At 41.8% G+C, this 15,255-nt stretch overlaps 2 protein-coding genes across 2 annotated transcripts; both read left to right on the top strand.

Annotated features, from left to right (window-relative positions):
- The first annotated feature begins 3,434 nt into the window (after positions 1-3,434).
- lrrc3ca (leucine rich repeat containing 3Ca) lies at positions 3,435-4,586 on the top strand. Its single transcript, XM_070852318.1, has one exon. The coding sequence runs from the start codon at positions 3,468-3,470 to the stop codon at positions 4,260-4,262; it is 795 nt and encodes a 264-aa protein (XP_070708419.1). The 5' UTR covers positions 3,435-3,467; the 3' UTR covers positions 4,263-4,586.
- Positions 4,587-12,857: 8,271 nt separating this feature from the next.
- On the top strand, positions 12,858-15,047 carry csf3a (colony stimulating factor 3 (granulocyte) a). Its single transcript, XM_070852065.1, has 4 exons — positions 12,858-13,053; positions 13,860-13,967; positions 14,067-14,207; positions 14,298-15,047. The coding sequence occupies exons 1-4, from the start codon at positions 12,898-12,900 to the stop codon at positions 14,487-14,489; spliced, it is 597 nt and encodes a 198-aa protein (XP_070708166.1). The 5' UTR covers positions 12,858-12,897; the 3' UTR covers positions 14,490-15,047.
- The last annotated feature ends 208 nt before the right edge of the window (positions 15,048-15,255 follow it).

Below are 15,255 nucleotides of genomic sequence, written 5' to 3'. Positions count from 1 at the left end.
TGGCTCCAGCAATGTTGCCTGGTTTTCTGGTTGCGTGGAAACTGAAAGGCTGCACCGAGCGAGCCCTGAACTGTGGGAGCGTTTCCAGTGGCGCATCGTGGCTGCCAGAGCGGCTCTCAGCACAAGTTTAACGAGCTGCAAGAGGACCTGATGGAAGCGAACCAACACATTGACCGAACCGCTTTCGTGGGAGCGCTCTGATCTGATGGACCATCTTATTGCTGGGCACTTGCTGAGAAACACAACATGAGAAGGAGAGGAAAAGCGGCAAAGACGTGAGTGGTTCGCGTGTGGCACCGATCAAAACTCATGATTTCTTTTGTGATACTGCGTCTGCACGTTTTTAATCCAGAATAGAGGAACTGTTGTCCAGTTTTAATGCGGGGTTTTGAATGTGATCGGTGCTGCAAAGGAGCGCAGGATGGTGCTGACTAAAACAGGATGAAAGACAAACTTAACAAGGGTATCAGTTCCCACGAGGCATCGCCTTTATCTTGTTGTTTATTTTCCACCAGATGCTTGTTGCTTATGAGGAGAATTTCAATTTGAGCAGGAAACTGATAGGTTTTAATTTAGCAACTTCAATGCCCTCACCTTGAGTTGTGATGTAAATTAAAGTAATTACATCAGTGTTCGTTTAGTATTGAAGTTTGTGTTGAGGATATGACATTGAAGAGACATTTAAATCAATTACAATGACTATGAGATGAAACCCTTACTAATCTCTAACATGCTGTACATTAAATTCCATTACGCTATCAAAGCTGACTGCTCCTCTGTCTTGAGGTACAGTGGAAATCTGCCAAGCACAGTGTTGTGCTCTAAAGATCAAAAAGAGCATCTCCAGTAATCCAGTCAAATTGGCATTGTGTGAGGGATCAGGAGTGGATGGAACTAAAAGCATTGAAATATGATTACAGTTGCATTAAAAGCCTGTGTTTCAAGTTAAACACGTCAAGGATGCTTTATTTTCCTGTTTACCTTTCTGTCATCCACACCCCCCATTGATAACTAGAGACCAGCATCCTATTTGCCATTCATGCAACGCTTACGGCTGTGACGCGATGCCACGAAGAGGTCAGATTCATGTATGAAAAGCTCAATGTCACAAAATATATCAACGCAATACACTTTTGCACGCATTTTGATGCCTCTCGTGTTTGGGCTCGAGTCCAAATTGCTGCTCCTCATGTGATTGGTGCCCGAAACTTGTTAGTGCAGCGCCGACAGCAGTGAATTTATGAAATGAAGACTGACCTTTGGCTGCAGGAGAGCTGTATTTATGGTGTAAATTAAAAGCTGGAGTGTTATTTATCACAGAAGTAGGCAATGACTTTAGGAACATAGATGAAGAACTCATCTGATTTAGAGGCCAACTGATGTAATGCATTTACAGTTTTTGGCTGTAAGATGAGTTATATTTGTTATTAGGATGTAGAGCATTGGTTGAATTTGCCAATGATGTGTTTGAGAAGCATATTTTGAAAGGAAAACTATCCCTGAAATCTTTTCTTATACTGGTGCCCCACCCTGCAACTCATTAAATTTACCCTCTCATGTGGGTTTATCTCATCCACAGTACGCGCTTGTCTGTTCCCTCTCCTCTTTATTCTTTCACTGCCAGCTGTCAGCATCATCCGTCTGTGTAACTAACATTTATCTCTTTCCTTGATATCTCATTGGTGTCACGCACTGTTCTCTGTATTGTTATTGTTGTGCTACCCCCCTCCTTAAATCCTCTTGATATCATTCTTTCTCTCTCAACCCTTTCCTGGTGTGTCCAATTTCCCTCCTTGCCAACATGCTCTGTCCTCCTCCTTCACCAGCCTTCCACTTCTACTCCACCATTATCTCTCAGCAAAATACCAGGCTGGCATGCCATGTGATGGGGAAAGTACAGCCTTTACAGGAGCATAATGTTACCCATTAAGTTTAGGCAAGACTTTATATTTACTTGAGTGAGGCTGCATCTGTCATGGGATTTTACTTTCTAACACATCTCGCTGACACTAAGTTCAGAGGGAAATCCTTAGGAGGTTGCTTTGCCTCAATGAGGATGTCTAGATAAACATCTCATGTCGGAGGGAGACAAACTTTTTAATAGCAGAGGCTTCATTTGTGCTCTGCTCCGGTGCATCAGCTTCCATCTCTCCCAGTGGCTCATTATTGGGGTTGTCTGGCAGGCATCTCTTAAACTGGCGTAACACAATGAGCATTATTAGCTGTGTCTCGTAGACAAATCATCTGTCCCCCTCACACACACATACACACCACCATTGCCACTACACTTGGTTCTCTACCCCCCAATGTCATGTGATACTTCGAGGTACTTCGAGATCGATTTCATTTTTTAATCTTGGTAAGTGGATCTTGCCCAGTCTCCAGCCATTTTGAAGAAATTAAGAAGTCTGGTTGAACTCTGTGGTTCCTTTTTGTCGCAAAGAAGACAGGCCATCACATTGTCTGTTTTGTTGGCCTCTGTGCTGTTTATAGCATTAGCATTTACCCCAACAAAAGGATTGGGTGGCCAACACTGATGCTACACTGACTTAAGGAGTTTTTCCTTAAGAGGATTAGTAACAGGATAGGAGGTAGCCCTGATCAGCTATTAATGAAGTGTGTTAGGGTGGGTAGACCTGCTATTTTCAAAGGCTTACATACAAAATATAATGTGCAATTTAACGTGACACAGAGACAAGCTTTTACCACTGTGTTACTTGCGCTTCTGACTAAATGACCTTATGACAGACACTAAGCAAGGAAAGTTTAAATGGTCACTTTTACAAAAATGTTGCATACTCATATATAAGTATATATATATGTGTGTGTGTGTGTGTGTGTGTGTATCTATAAATACACACACACACACACACACACACACACACACACATATATATGTATATATGTATATATATAAATCTAGTTGGTTAATTGTTATGTTGTGAACATTTTGTTCCTCACGGTGTCACATCACTATGTTAATGCCAGCCTCAGTGTACTGAAATAGCCCTGCATCGCAGGGATGTCAATTATAAAAGAGGCACAGTGACACCAAAGGGTTTTCTGAGCTTTATTATTGTGTTGGTGTGAAGGGAATGTTTGATCCTTACACTTTCCTGGAAATACAACAGAAGTGCAGTCGCTTCTGGCCAACAACATGCTGAAATGAGCATGGTGCATCCCCGCTGCCTTCGCACTGCAATTAGACAAGCTACTGTGCCCCCCGTTTCTGTGTCTAGTAACTCTATGGACACAGAGGAACATTGTCAATCACCCATGTTTTGCATGAGAAATGTATTTAACAACACAATCTGTGCTTCTCTTTCTCAAAGGGTAGTCTTTCCACCACTGCTAATGTGACATTCTGTTCTTTTTATGCCATAGGCTCAACAGCTACTGGGGAGGTTGATGTAAACTTCAGGTCCTGCGCCCAGGTGGTCTTTCCTGGAGCATGCCCATATCCCACAATGCCCTTACCTGCAGACTGGCTACTGCGCCACTCAGTGGTCATGTGTTTGCTGCTACACAGCCTGGTACTAATGACCTTCTGCTTCCACCATGCTGCCACCAGTTGCTCTAAGAGCTGCTACTGCTCTGAGAGCGAGAACATCGGCAAGACGGTGCGCTGCAGCAATATGCAGCTTACAGAGATCCCCCAGGATATCCCCAATGACACACGACGTATCTACCTGGATTTCAACCTCTTCACTACAGTCCCAATGAATGCGTTTGCAGGTTTGCCCCACCTGGTTGAACTGGATCTATCACACAATGAATTAAACCAGTTAGAGACAGGGGCATTCAGAGGCCTGGGCTCTTCGCTACAGTTCCTAGACCTTTCTTCAAACAAGTTAGTAAACTTTAACCCTGAGGCCTTCGAGGGTCTGCGGGCTCGCGCCAACCTAACAAACAATCCATGGCATTGTGACTGCAACTTGCAGATGGCCATGTCCCGCGTGGACCTGGAGCCTGCGTCGCTGACGGGCATTGTGTGCCAGACCTCAGATCCTGAGGAAATAGGAGTTCAAGGACTTGCTTTCCTGTTAGCACCAGACATAGACCTATGTGTAGTGATGAAGAGGACTACAGATGTGGCCATGCTGGTCGTCATGTTTGGCTGGTTCACCATGGTCATCTCCTACCTGGTCTACTATGTCAGGGCTAATCAGGAGGACGCTCGCAGACATCTTGAGTATCTCAAGTCGTTGCCCAGCAGGCAGGGCAAGTCAGAGGAGTCTTCCACCATTAGTACTGTGGTATAGGGCTGATGGAGCTACACATGGGAAATTAAGTGGTAACCCACACCCAACAGGATGGAGTACAACCTGCGACTAACATCAGTCTCAAATGGTTTTTCCCAGAGATGTGTCTGCACAGAAAACCAGCCTGATGCAACCTAGCCCAGATGAATAATTCATCTTTCAGTGGCCCATTAGGAGTTTTTGTTGGCTGAGTTGATGGTCTAGTCTGTGTGGTACAGGAGTAATAGCAGTGACATGCTTTTTTTCCCGAACTCCAAATATGGGATACAAATGGGATTTATCCAGTGGTGCATGCACCTTCATGCACCTCGCTCGCTAACAGACAATTTAGGTGGCAACGTCAAACAGCAATATGAACAATGGGGAAAGGCAACACTAGAATGAAGACCTCCATGTGTAACTGTTTTCCATTAAAACCCTTATGGTATTCACCAGTATATTATAAGTAAAATGATGTTTTTATTTCAAGTTGTTGTTTTGGGTTTTTTTTCTCTCACTAAACTCAGTCAACTATCTCACAAAACATTAAAAGATGCATACAGTATTTAGAATCTGAATCACTCCATAGCAAAGGCATATACAGCTCACTATGCTGATGAATCAGGTTGCTGTGTGATGAAGGATTCATCAGTTATTTTTTGATGTTTTTGGAAAAAGCGACTGTACCAGGGCTCCATACTGATGAGAACTGCAAACCTCCAAGCTGCCTCTGTATCTTAAGAGTATTTGACAGGAAACCTCTGCTAGAGCATCCCTATTAAAAGTTGGGTCCCTAAATCATCTATACAGCACAGCAGTAGCCTACTCTGCGCTGCGCATGAAGAGAATCATCCCTTTCCTTTTAATTTGCCATTTTCATGATATGTTTGGCTATGTCATCACATTGATAGTTCAAATCCATTTATCAAATCACAACAAAGCTCATTGTCACCCAGGGGTGATGGGAGATTCGATAAATGTCACAAAGACATGGCATTTAATGCCTACCTGGTATCAGAAACTCTGGCACTGTAGCTCTGGAATTACTCCTCGGCATAATATGCTAACGATGACATGACAATCTTTAGTCACAAGCCGATAACCCTGTTTACAATATCGCCTAATTGTCAGAAAGGTTGATTCAAGAAGCAAAGAATTAGAGGTTACTGCAGTTCAGCTATCATGAAATAGAAAGAGAGAGAGAGAGAGAGAGAGACTTAAAGTCTGAACAGGGACAAGTATTTCATATTCTGGTTGGAAAAGCCCTTCAGCAAACACTCATTACTGTCACCTCTTCACCCAGAGTAATTAAGGGAACACAGAGGAGTCCTTCATACCTGGTTATCTAGACAGAGCCTCTGCCTCTGTGCTGTTTTTCATCCTCTCTCATGCCTTTAATAAGCACCCAGGGTGCCTCTGGGAGCCATATTGTCAGCTGCGGTCACTCCCATGGGTTTTCCAAATAATATTTATGGTGCTATGACCTGCTGAACCATTTGAAAAAGCTGTCAGGGATGTGAATCTCCTATTTCACCAGACCATCAGCACAGGAAGATACATTTGTCCGTCTCGTGATGAAATCCTCAATAGAAGCTGAGACCACAAAAATGGAAATGTACTTGAGTGAAGTCATAATTTAACCCACATCAGTCTATCCCCTTGCTTGAGCAGGATAACCCAGTGCAGTCTTGAATAATGAAATTTGATGTTTGAGATGTGTAGCATAGTTTGTCAACAATGATTTCCCTGTGTTAGACACACAAATGCCTCCAGAGCAGAGCAAGGCCAATAAATGATTTATGATGGACATAAAAACATTTGAGCACAAAGTCTAAGAATGCACCCATCGTCTTGCGTGACCCAGTTCTTGAGGAGAAATTAAAGGAGAATGCCAAAGGGGATCAGCTGCCCCCTTCTCTGCTGCCTGGCTTGCACTTGCTTGGGTAAAGCACTTTCCAAATGCCTTTGGGCTTCTCTCTGAGGGTCCAGAGAGCTCACAGTGGCAGCCACAGTCACTTCCGCCTCACCCTCAAAGTGCTTCTTTCCCACAGGCAGTGCTCAGTCATCTTGGGAAATATGCTTATTCGCTGTTTCGCAGACAGTTAAGTTAAGTGATACCACTCTCAAGTATGTACAGTAAATAAATAGCCACACCCAAGGAAGGAAGTGCTCCAGGCTTTGAAGCCAATTTGACGTAGTGGCCAAATCATGTAATTACAACAATGGTGTTCATCACATGCTGTCACTGGGCCCAAAATGATTTTTTTCCATTGACTTACATTGTGAAAGAGACGTGTGGAAATTGGCAGATAATAGAGTCACAACCCCCAAATTTGATCAAGACACAGCATTTAGAAAGTATAAAAGAGTTGCATTATTACATCGTTTTATTCCCATTCACTACAGCAGAGAGCTAGACGGTTTGGCAGACTCAAGATGCTAGTGCACATGCCCTGTGTACCCAACGATTTAAATTCATCAGCCACTGAGCAACTTTTAATAGAATAATAGAATTAATAGAATGAACAGAGCCCCACCTCCAACGCTACACCCAGCTAGCTTAGCATTAAGACAGGAAACGAGAGAAAACACCTAACATAGCTCTGTCCATAGCTAGCAAAACCCACCTACCAGCTCCTCTAAAGCTCACTAACTAACATGTTATATTGTATTAGTCTTACTTCAATTCAGTGGTTTATTGGGGTTTATGTGCCACATTATTTCTTGGCAAAGCAACCAGCAGAGAAAGTTGGTGGTACCAAGATAAAACATGTTAATCATTGAGCTTTAGACATGCTGGTAGGTTGGATTTGCTGTTTTTTGATAGAGCTAGGCTAGCAGTGTTTACAGTCTTTATGCTAAGAAAAGTGTCTGAAGCTTTCACGAAACCACTTAATGATTAATTTACTCTGTTCTCCTCTTAGTAAAACTACCTACTCAGAAGTGGTAGTTTGTGCTAGACATGCCTTTTTCATGTAACTTTTTTTTGCTATTCCTACGTAGTGACCATGCTCCATAGTCTCTATTAACAGGCTGAGTTTGTTTTACAGAAAACAATGATATTGATCTTGACAGAGTTAATCTTAAGGAAGCCTAGGTACAACCTCCCATGACGAGCAGGAGGTTCAACAGTACTGAAAAATAGATGGTAAGCCTCTCTCTCTGACATTTCCTGCCGCACACACACACACACACACACACACACACACATAGAGAGAGAGACACACACACACAGACACAGCTCCCTGCTTTCCGCTTTCCTCTGATAACAGACTCTCACAGTGGCTTTGAAACCAGCCACCGTTAAGGAAAGCTCACCTCTAGAGGAGATAAACATAAAACTAGTAACAGACATGTCTGGCTGTGTATTTCTTTCAGCTAATGTATGTGAGTGCGCACATCCTTTTGTTCACTTGTATGTACGACAGGTGTGTGTGCATGGCGGGAGCGAGGGTACTGGTAATGTAACACCTCTGTTCTCCAGCACACATAAATGTCGCTGAGGTTAATTTAAATTTCAGGCCAGCTCAGCTTGCCCCGCCTGCTACCTTAGACACGTTACACTGGTGTGAGCATTACAACTGCTGGGTAATGGGACACAAAGTGGGGGATAAGGTGACGCATCCAATCCCACAGAGCGCGGCCCAGTTCAGGATTGGGTTGCAGGTGAAAATGTTTCCAGGCTCCGAGATCACATGGGGTCTCCCAGTGAGGGCCTGTGTGGGCACCCGATTTCCTCCTGTAGCCAAAAAGGTAAGTGACACCTAAGATGCTGCAAATGAGGAGAGTGACAAGGACATCCTTTGGATGTGTGTCAATATTCTGTGACGGCCTCCTTTTTGTGGTGTCCTCCAGGGGCTGATCTGTAGACAGACAATTAGAGGTGTCTAAGGAAAAAAAAACTCTCTCATGGTCCCATCTTATTTTGTGTTACACAGCTCCCCCTGTCGTGGTAAGTGTGCAAGTGTGAGGAAAATAAAAGCCTTCATCTTAATATTTTCAAATTAAAATCAACATTTATTAGTCAAATATGCTACTGTACATGTAAGAAATGTAAATCAGCAGCAGCACACAGTACTTGCTGGAAGCTGTAGTGTTTTTACGATAAGGACATCCGTTGACAACAGAACAAGTGGTTGGCCCCTAGATTAAAATGAGTTTTGGGGACTTATTGAGGCCCCCACACATCTGTTCCCCAAACACCAAAGGAAATACTACATGTCTCAGGTTTGCTATATATTGGTTTCTTAAAATCTGATTAAACTCAAATGTGTGCCATGTAAGTACAATATCAAAAGGTGTCAATCAAATCAAAGCTTCATGATCAGGTAAAAACACAGGGATTATCTAAGAGCCCTAATCCCTCCAATTTTTATTGTGTTTTAGTGGTAAAACAAAATAATCAAATCAATACTCAAATTATACCAACAAAGTAAATTACAATTACTTTGCTGGCCTTTGGGCCCCTGACAGTCTGATACCCCAGCAGTTACCTAATTTGCTGTATTAGTGTTGCAGCCTTGTTTGACCCCCCCCCAGTACATGTAACAGTATTTTCAGTGAGTGTAAAGAATTAGCAGTAGTGCATGATCCCATTCATAATCCCCATATAGTATTATTACATATTACATGTCATACTATAATATGATGTCAAAGTGTAATGTTGAAACCTCATACACAATGTACTTATACAGCTATTACACAGTAAATGGATATTATAAATGTACTGTAGACTTGAATGTGATACATGTGTGCTACATGAATGTACTATGCAGGATATGAAATGGCTGAAATGTCAGTATTGACAGGTTTAATGAACATTATATGCAACCTGGCATATGTATGTATAACTATCGCTACTATCAAAATTGCCCTGCAGACAATAAATCTAAATCTAGATTCAGAGATATGACCTACAAATCAGCATGACATAAATTTAATGTAGGTTAAGATTCTCAGTCAGGCGATACCCTGTGGGATTGATCGTTCTATGTGAAATCTGTAAGGGCTTACCAGGAACATAAAGAGCACATGGATGATTTCTGAATAAATGTTTCAAGCTGTATAAATCGTCATTATAAAATTACACAGAAGAGGTAGTTCTGATATGTCATATTCAGCTGATAAAAGCGTTTGTGTCGTATGAGTCAGACTTTTTATGAAATTACAAGTCACATCATATTTCCTGAGCAACGTCCTTCCTGTCAAAACAACCTTCCTGTGAGGAAGAACACACTTCCTCCCAAACGGGCCTGCATTCCATGTAAAACACATTGTGCAATTCCTTCGTTTTCTGAGACACAACGGTTTGGCTTTTTACTCTCACTCCATGAGAAATGACATGACGCATTGGGTAGTGAAAACCTGGTTTCAAAAGACGGTCCACCCTGGACATCTTATCATGTAACCTCAACAGCTTTTTATTTTGGATCCAACCCATGAAAAATAAATGCGTGTTATCTCAAACTTTCCTGATTTTGCAAAAATGGGAAAGTCTTAAAGAGCAGTTTCTGATGTGCAGTTTAATGGCAACAAGAACTGTAGAGTGAAGTGTATGTGTGTGGGGACACATGTTATTTCAGCACCAGAAGGCAAATATTTCTGTTCATGTGCTTGATATCCTGCATGAATATTAGAGCTAATGTTAAGCTGAATTGATGTCAGTTCCTTTTTGTTTAGATGTGTTCAATATAAAAATGGTAAAAGGCAGTTACTTACCTTGTATCATTGCACATGAACGATATCAATCTTTCAAAAGCAGAAAACATTTGATACTGACACAGTTTGTGAAAATTAAAAGTGGTTCCAGGATCCAGGACTAACCCTAAAACTGATTTTCTTTACTTAACATGTTAAGTGCTGAGTCTTTTTATGGCCACTTATGGGCTCTCTAAATCCAGGTCCTTTAATGGCTCCCACTTCTTGCCCTCCATTTTAAAACCCCTACTGACCTCTTAAATCACTCCAGATTGACCCTTGTGTCCATCTTTTAAATGCCAGATGAAAAGCCAAGCTCCGTTCATCCCAGCAGAACCTTGTTTTGAAATTCTAGTAATACTGCAGGGCTTAGGCGGACTACAAACACAGCATACCAGATCTAATGGAAACCATGCACCAGATACCTTGCTGTAATGGTAGCGTTGTAACAAGGCGACGCTGTGCTGTGGATGAAATGAAGCATCGGGGTGCATGTGTTCGAGGGTTAAAAACGCAGAGCAAGCTTGTGCAGCCTTTCCCCGCCAAGCCAAAGGACGAGCTAGCACGTTGTTCCACCGCTACAACCTAATAGGGTTTCCAACTGGGTCACTGACGGGGCCATAGAGCGAGGCCTCAGCAGTGAATAATGCCCTCCTTTCATGGGTAGGATTGATTGGAGATCAGACCAGTGTGGATTTCAGGGATCAGATTTGACAGCTTCACTTCACAGCCTATCAAGCATGGCAGATGTAACATAGCTACACTGACTGATCAAGGGGCCCTCGTGTCAGAGCATGAAGCAAACCGATCTGCTACAATGGAGGCGCAGGACTGATCTATGGGTTGATTACATAACTCTCACCACAGTGGTACAGCATGTGTGTGCAGTTTGCACTGAACAAAATGAGGATGTAATGGGTCATTTCAGGCTGTAAAATAACAGGTGTCATGTTAATGTGCAGTTAATTTGTAGTAAACATGTAGCCTGCAGTCAGTTGAACTGATCTGAGGGTTATGACCGGTAACAGCTAGTCTGGCTCCATCTTTATGTAAAAGAAGCTCCCTAATTAACATGCTTTATCTGGTTTGTTTAATCCGCACATAAACTGAAGTGTATGAACACACACATTGTGGTTTTATGTGGGGTCATGTACATGTATATTTCTTGGCAGTGACGGAAACCTCACAGATTTTCACAGATGAGGTGTTCTGTGAAATCCCACCAGATGGCACTCTTGCATCTGCCATCTGTAGTTTTATCCTTTCACTGCCTTATATTCTGTCTAGCCTATACATAAACTCTGTTGAAGTCATTATTCCTGAATTGGTGGGGACCTGTGTGGATCGAGGACGCTTCAGGTGAGACAAGATTTTCTATGTGGCCAGAATTTAAAAACCATTCTAAGTGTCATTTTTAAGGTTTGTCAGTGGCTGCCTTTTTTTTTTTTTTTTGGAACAATGTATCTCGAGGCAGCTGTTTGCACACTCATCTCATCATTTACCACAAATAACACGTACGATGTCACATTTTCCAGTCTATTAATAGCAAAACATCTCCACAGAAGAATCACGATATCCCAAAAATAGGCAGGATGACCACAGTAAAATAAGACAAAACATTTTGCCCAAAAATCCTAGATTTCAGAAAACATTGTGATTAAAGCGTTCAAGCACTTTCAATTTCCATTTCCCCACTAAATGCTGTCAGAGGAAATGCCTGTTTCCTCTACGTCTCTTCGTGTATGACTTTGAGTTTTGTGCAACTGGACAGGCTCATATATGAACTAAAAGCTGTGTTACATCAAAATGAAAAATCAGTAATGACGAAATCTAACTCCCAAAATAAAACTCTTGAATTGTGTTGCTTTCCTGACGTGTTATTACAGAAATGACTCCTACTTTCACACTGTTATTTTCAAATGTTACCCCTCTTATTTAACTTTCTTTCAACCTGTTTCACTCATTAATTTAGTGTTCATTTTAACAGCTCATCTTTGTTTTACTATTTTCTTTTTATAGATTTTATGTTCAGTAATAAGTGGTGGATTTTGTTTGAATGATCTCATAAGATAAAGTTTACTATTACTGAGAACCACATTTTGAAATGAATGAACAGAAAAATCAGCATTGTGCTTAAATTTAACATATCATCATCATCATCATCATCATCAATACCACAATTTGTATCTGAGCAAGTTGGGCGTCTAAAAACAATGGCAGGGCTTTGAATTGAAATATGTAAATGTGTCCTGTCACGCCTGTCACACTTTTCAGATGAAAAAATGATGGGAAATCCCTCTACGTGGATATATATAAGACTATAAGTGTGCTTTAAATGATGGATAGTGTTCACTGGAGGTCAACACTTAAAGACCTTCCTTAACAGAGGCCATGAACATCCTGATTGGTGAGTAGTAGCCTGGTGAGGAAATGCTGCTCTTCCTCTTCTGCTGATCATCTCCACAAGCAGCAGAGACTCTGAAGGGGAAGCTACGGGGAAGAACACTCAGGATCAACCTTTGGACTGTTTATCTGTGGGCTGTTAACTAGCTGGTTTCACTATTACAGACCTTTAAGACATCTAAACCTGTTTTAAGGGGTAAATAATATTTCTGTATCAAGTTTAAAATCTGCTCAAATTGGCATATTTGCCATGTTTGACTGCAGCAGCTACTTTTGGCTTGGGTTTCACGTTACAGTGACTATTCTCAACTGTGCAGCTATTTAGCCAGGGGGAGGGCATGCCCAGGGCTGCAGCACAGAGGAGCTGCTGAGGAGAGAGCCAGGCTTTGTTCTGCCCGTCCTCTGCACACACACACACACACACACACACACAGAAAGAGAAAGAGAGAGAGAGAGATTTTGTGTCCTGGATGTATAAAAGGGGGCTGTTTGGATGCAGTGACGGTGAAGGCTCTGATTTTTCTCTCCACTTGTAGTTTTCGCTATTCCCTGCTGCATGATGGCCACCGTGGCTCGGAGCGCACCACTGGCGGAGAGAAACGCACTTGTTGAGGATCCGCAATCTCAGGAGATCGTGCAGAGGAGCCGCAGCTTAATACGGAAGATCCTGCTCTCCATTCCCGACACGCACGAATCCTGCATTAACACGGAGGTGAGGGGCGGTGGGCGCCGGGTTTGATCCATCTGCGTAGGTCTGCCTGGGAGCACATTAAAGGGCTTGTGCACGGTCGAGCCTGATACTCAGCTGAGAGTGCCTGGTATTTGTGTGAGGCAATCAGAGTGTATTACACATGAGGGAAGTTTTAGTTGAAGTAAATATAAACGTGATGAATTAGCATTAGTGGTTATGGCAGGTTATAGGACAAGTGTTCACTATCTGAGCTTCAGCAATAATTAAACCAGTTAAGCCTTAAAAGGATCACAGGAGGTCTGAGGATTTATTTCCAGCATTAAGTCTGACTTGGCTCCTTTTGCTTGTCCAGTCGCCTACATTTAGTTTTTATTCATTTGCACCAAGCACTGTTGTACTCAAGTTCAACATAGAGGTACTTGTACTTGAGTATGTCCACTATATGTACTGCATTACTTCGATTTAACATTAATAATCAATGGTTGCTTACTTTTTATTACTTAAATATGATGCATCATCCAAATTAAACTTGCCAAAAGTAAATAAAAGTGAAATAAACCTGCCATGTCATGCTACATAATCAGTACTTTTAATTTTGTGCATTTTGCTGAGTAGATTACATGCATGACTTATTTGTGATGGAGTATATTACTACTTATACTTATTAAAAAGAATCCATCTACCTCTGCCACGTCTGTTCTGTCAGGAATGTTTAACGTTTTGCAAATAAATAGGCCCACAACAGCATATCAAGGAACTGTATGCTTCCTGATGCATGACAAGCTGAAATCTATCCATAGCATCTTTTGGTTATCTCCCCTCCACAGACCCTGCAACTCAATTCGTCAGAAAATGCTAAGCTTGTGATAATGGCGTCCAACATTGGCATCCCCACTGCTCCCGTGCTCAGAGCTGTGTCTGAGAGCTTCACTTTGGTAAGCATCTTCTCGGGGAGTAATTCAGTACATGAAATGGGAGTTTTAAAAAAAAATAACAGACAGCATGACCCCCTGGCTGGTATTCTGTCCCTTTAGGAGACCAGTTTGAAGCGTATGTGTGAGGGTCTTCAGCTGCACAGGGCCTTGCTGATCTCTGTCTCTCCTCGCCTGCAAAACAAAAACAAAGTGACCGAGCTCCTGGCTGACATCAGGGACCTTGTCATTCAGATTAACAAGGCAAGTAGAGCGCTTCTCAATCCCTGTTTTTCTGGACAAATGCTCCTTACTTGTGGACAGCTTTATGATGTTGTTTGCTGTGCCTTGCAGATGCTGAAAATTGTCCAGGCGGATGCTGTGGTGCAGCCCACACCGACCCCTGTGGCCCTGCGTCTACCAGGGGAGTATGAGGTTCAGGTGGCAGCGCACCTGACCCTGGTGCAGCTCCAGTCCTTTGGGCAGGATGTGGTCCGATGCCTCAGGAGTCTGGAGCAGAGCAATGAGGAGGAGACAGAGACCTGACCCATGTTAATGTTATCTGACTGCTTTTGGCTGACGTCCAAAACGTCCGTACGTCATTTTCTAGTATGGCATTTATCTATCTATCTGTTTAAAGGTTATTTATTGTTTATCTATTTATATTAATATATTTATTTATGAAATTGGAATATTTATTTAGGGAGTTTATTTTTGATAACAAAGCTCTGTGTTTCCCAATCCCCGTTATGTTTAGTTCTGTTTTAAGATCTAACTATTGACCTCTACTAAAAGTACTTCATTAAGGTGTCATTGCAATAACTGAATATTTCTCCACTGTTCTGTGCTTTACTGTACCTATACACCGTATACACATTATAGTAGTCCAGGAACTTTATTTACAATAATGGAGTTTAACTAAAAATTAGCAGCCTTGATAAAAGTCTTTCTTTCTTCAGAGATATTTTATGAACTTTATCAACTATTAACACTCATTTTAGTTGATTGAGGTTTCGCTATACATCTGTACAATGTTCAAAAGAAACTAATTATTTTTGTTTTTTTATTTTTTAAAAACACTGCAAGTTCTCTGATTTCACAAATAAAAAACACACTTTCTTGGAAAGGGAATGGTTCCTTTTTGTTTACGACTACGTATAGTGACACATCAGTCACTGGAATACAACCTCATCAATGAAATTACATCTAAAATTCCAGCAAAGCTAAAACTGTAATAGAGAAGTGCAACGAAAAGTGAAATAGAAGCTTTTGTGACATTACTTCTGCCACACTGTCAGACAGATTTTCTTGA

This window comes from Pempheris klunzingeri, chromosome 20 (assembly GCF_042242105.1).
Source record: "Pempheris klunzingeri isolate RE-2024b chromosome 20, fPemKlu1.hap1, whole genome shotgun sequence".
Taxonomy (NCBI): Eukaryota; Metazoa; Chordata; class Actinopteri; order Acropomatiformes; family Pempheridae; genus Pempheris; species Pempheris klunzingeri.
Note: the sequence above shows the minus strand (reverse complement) of the source record. Positions and strands in the feature narration are given on the sequence as shown.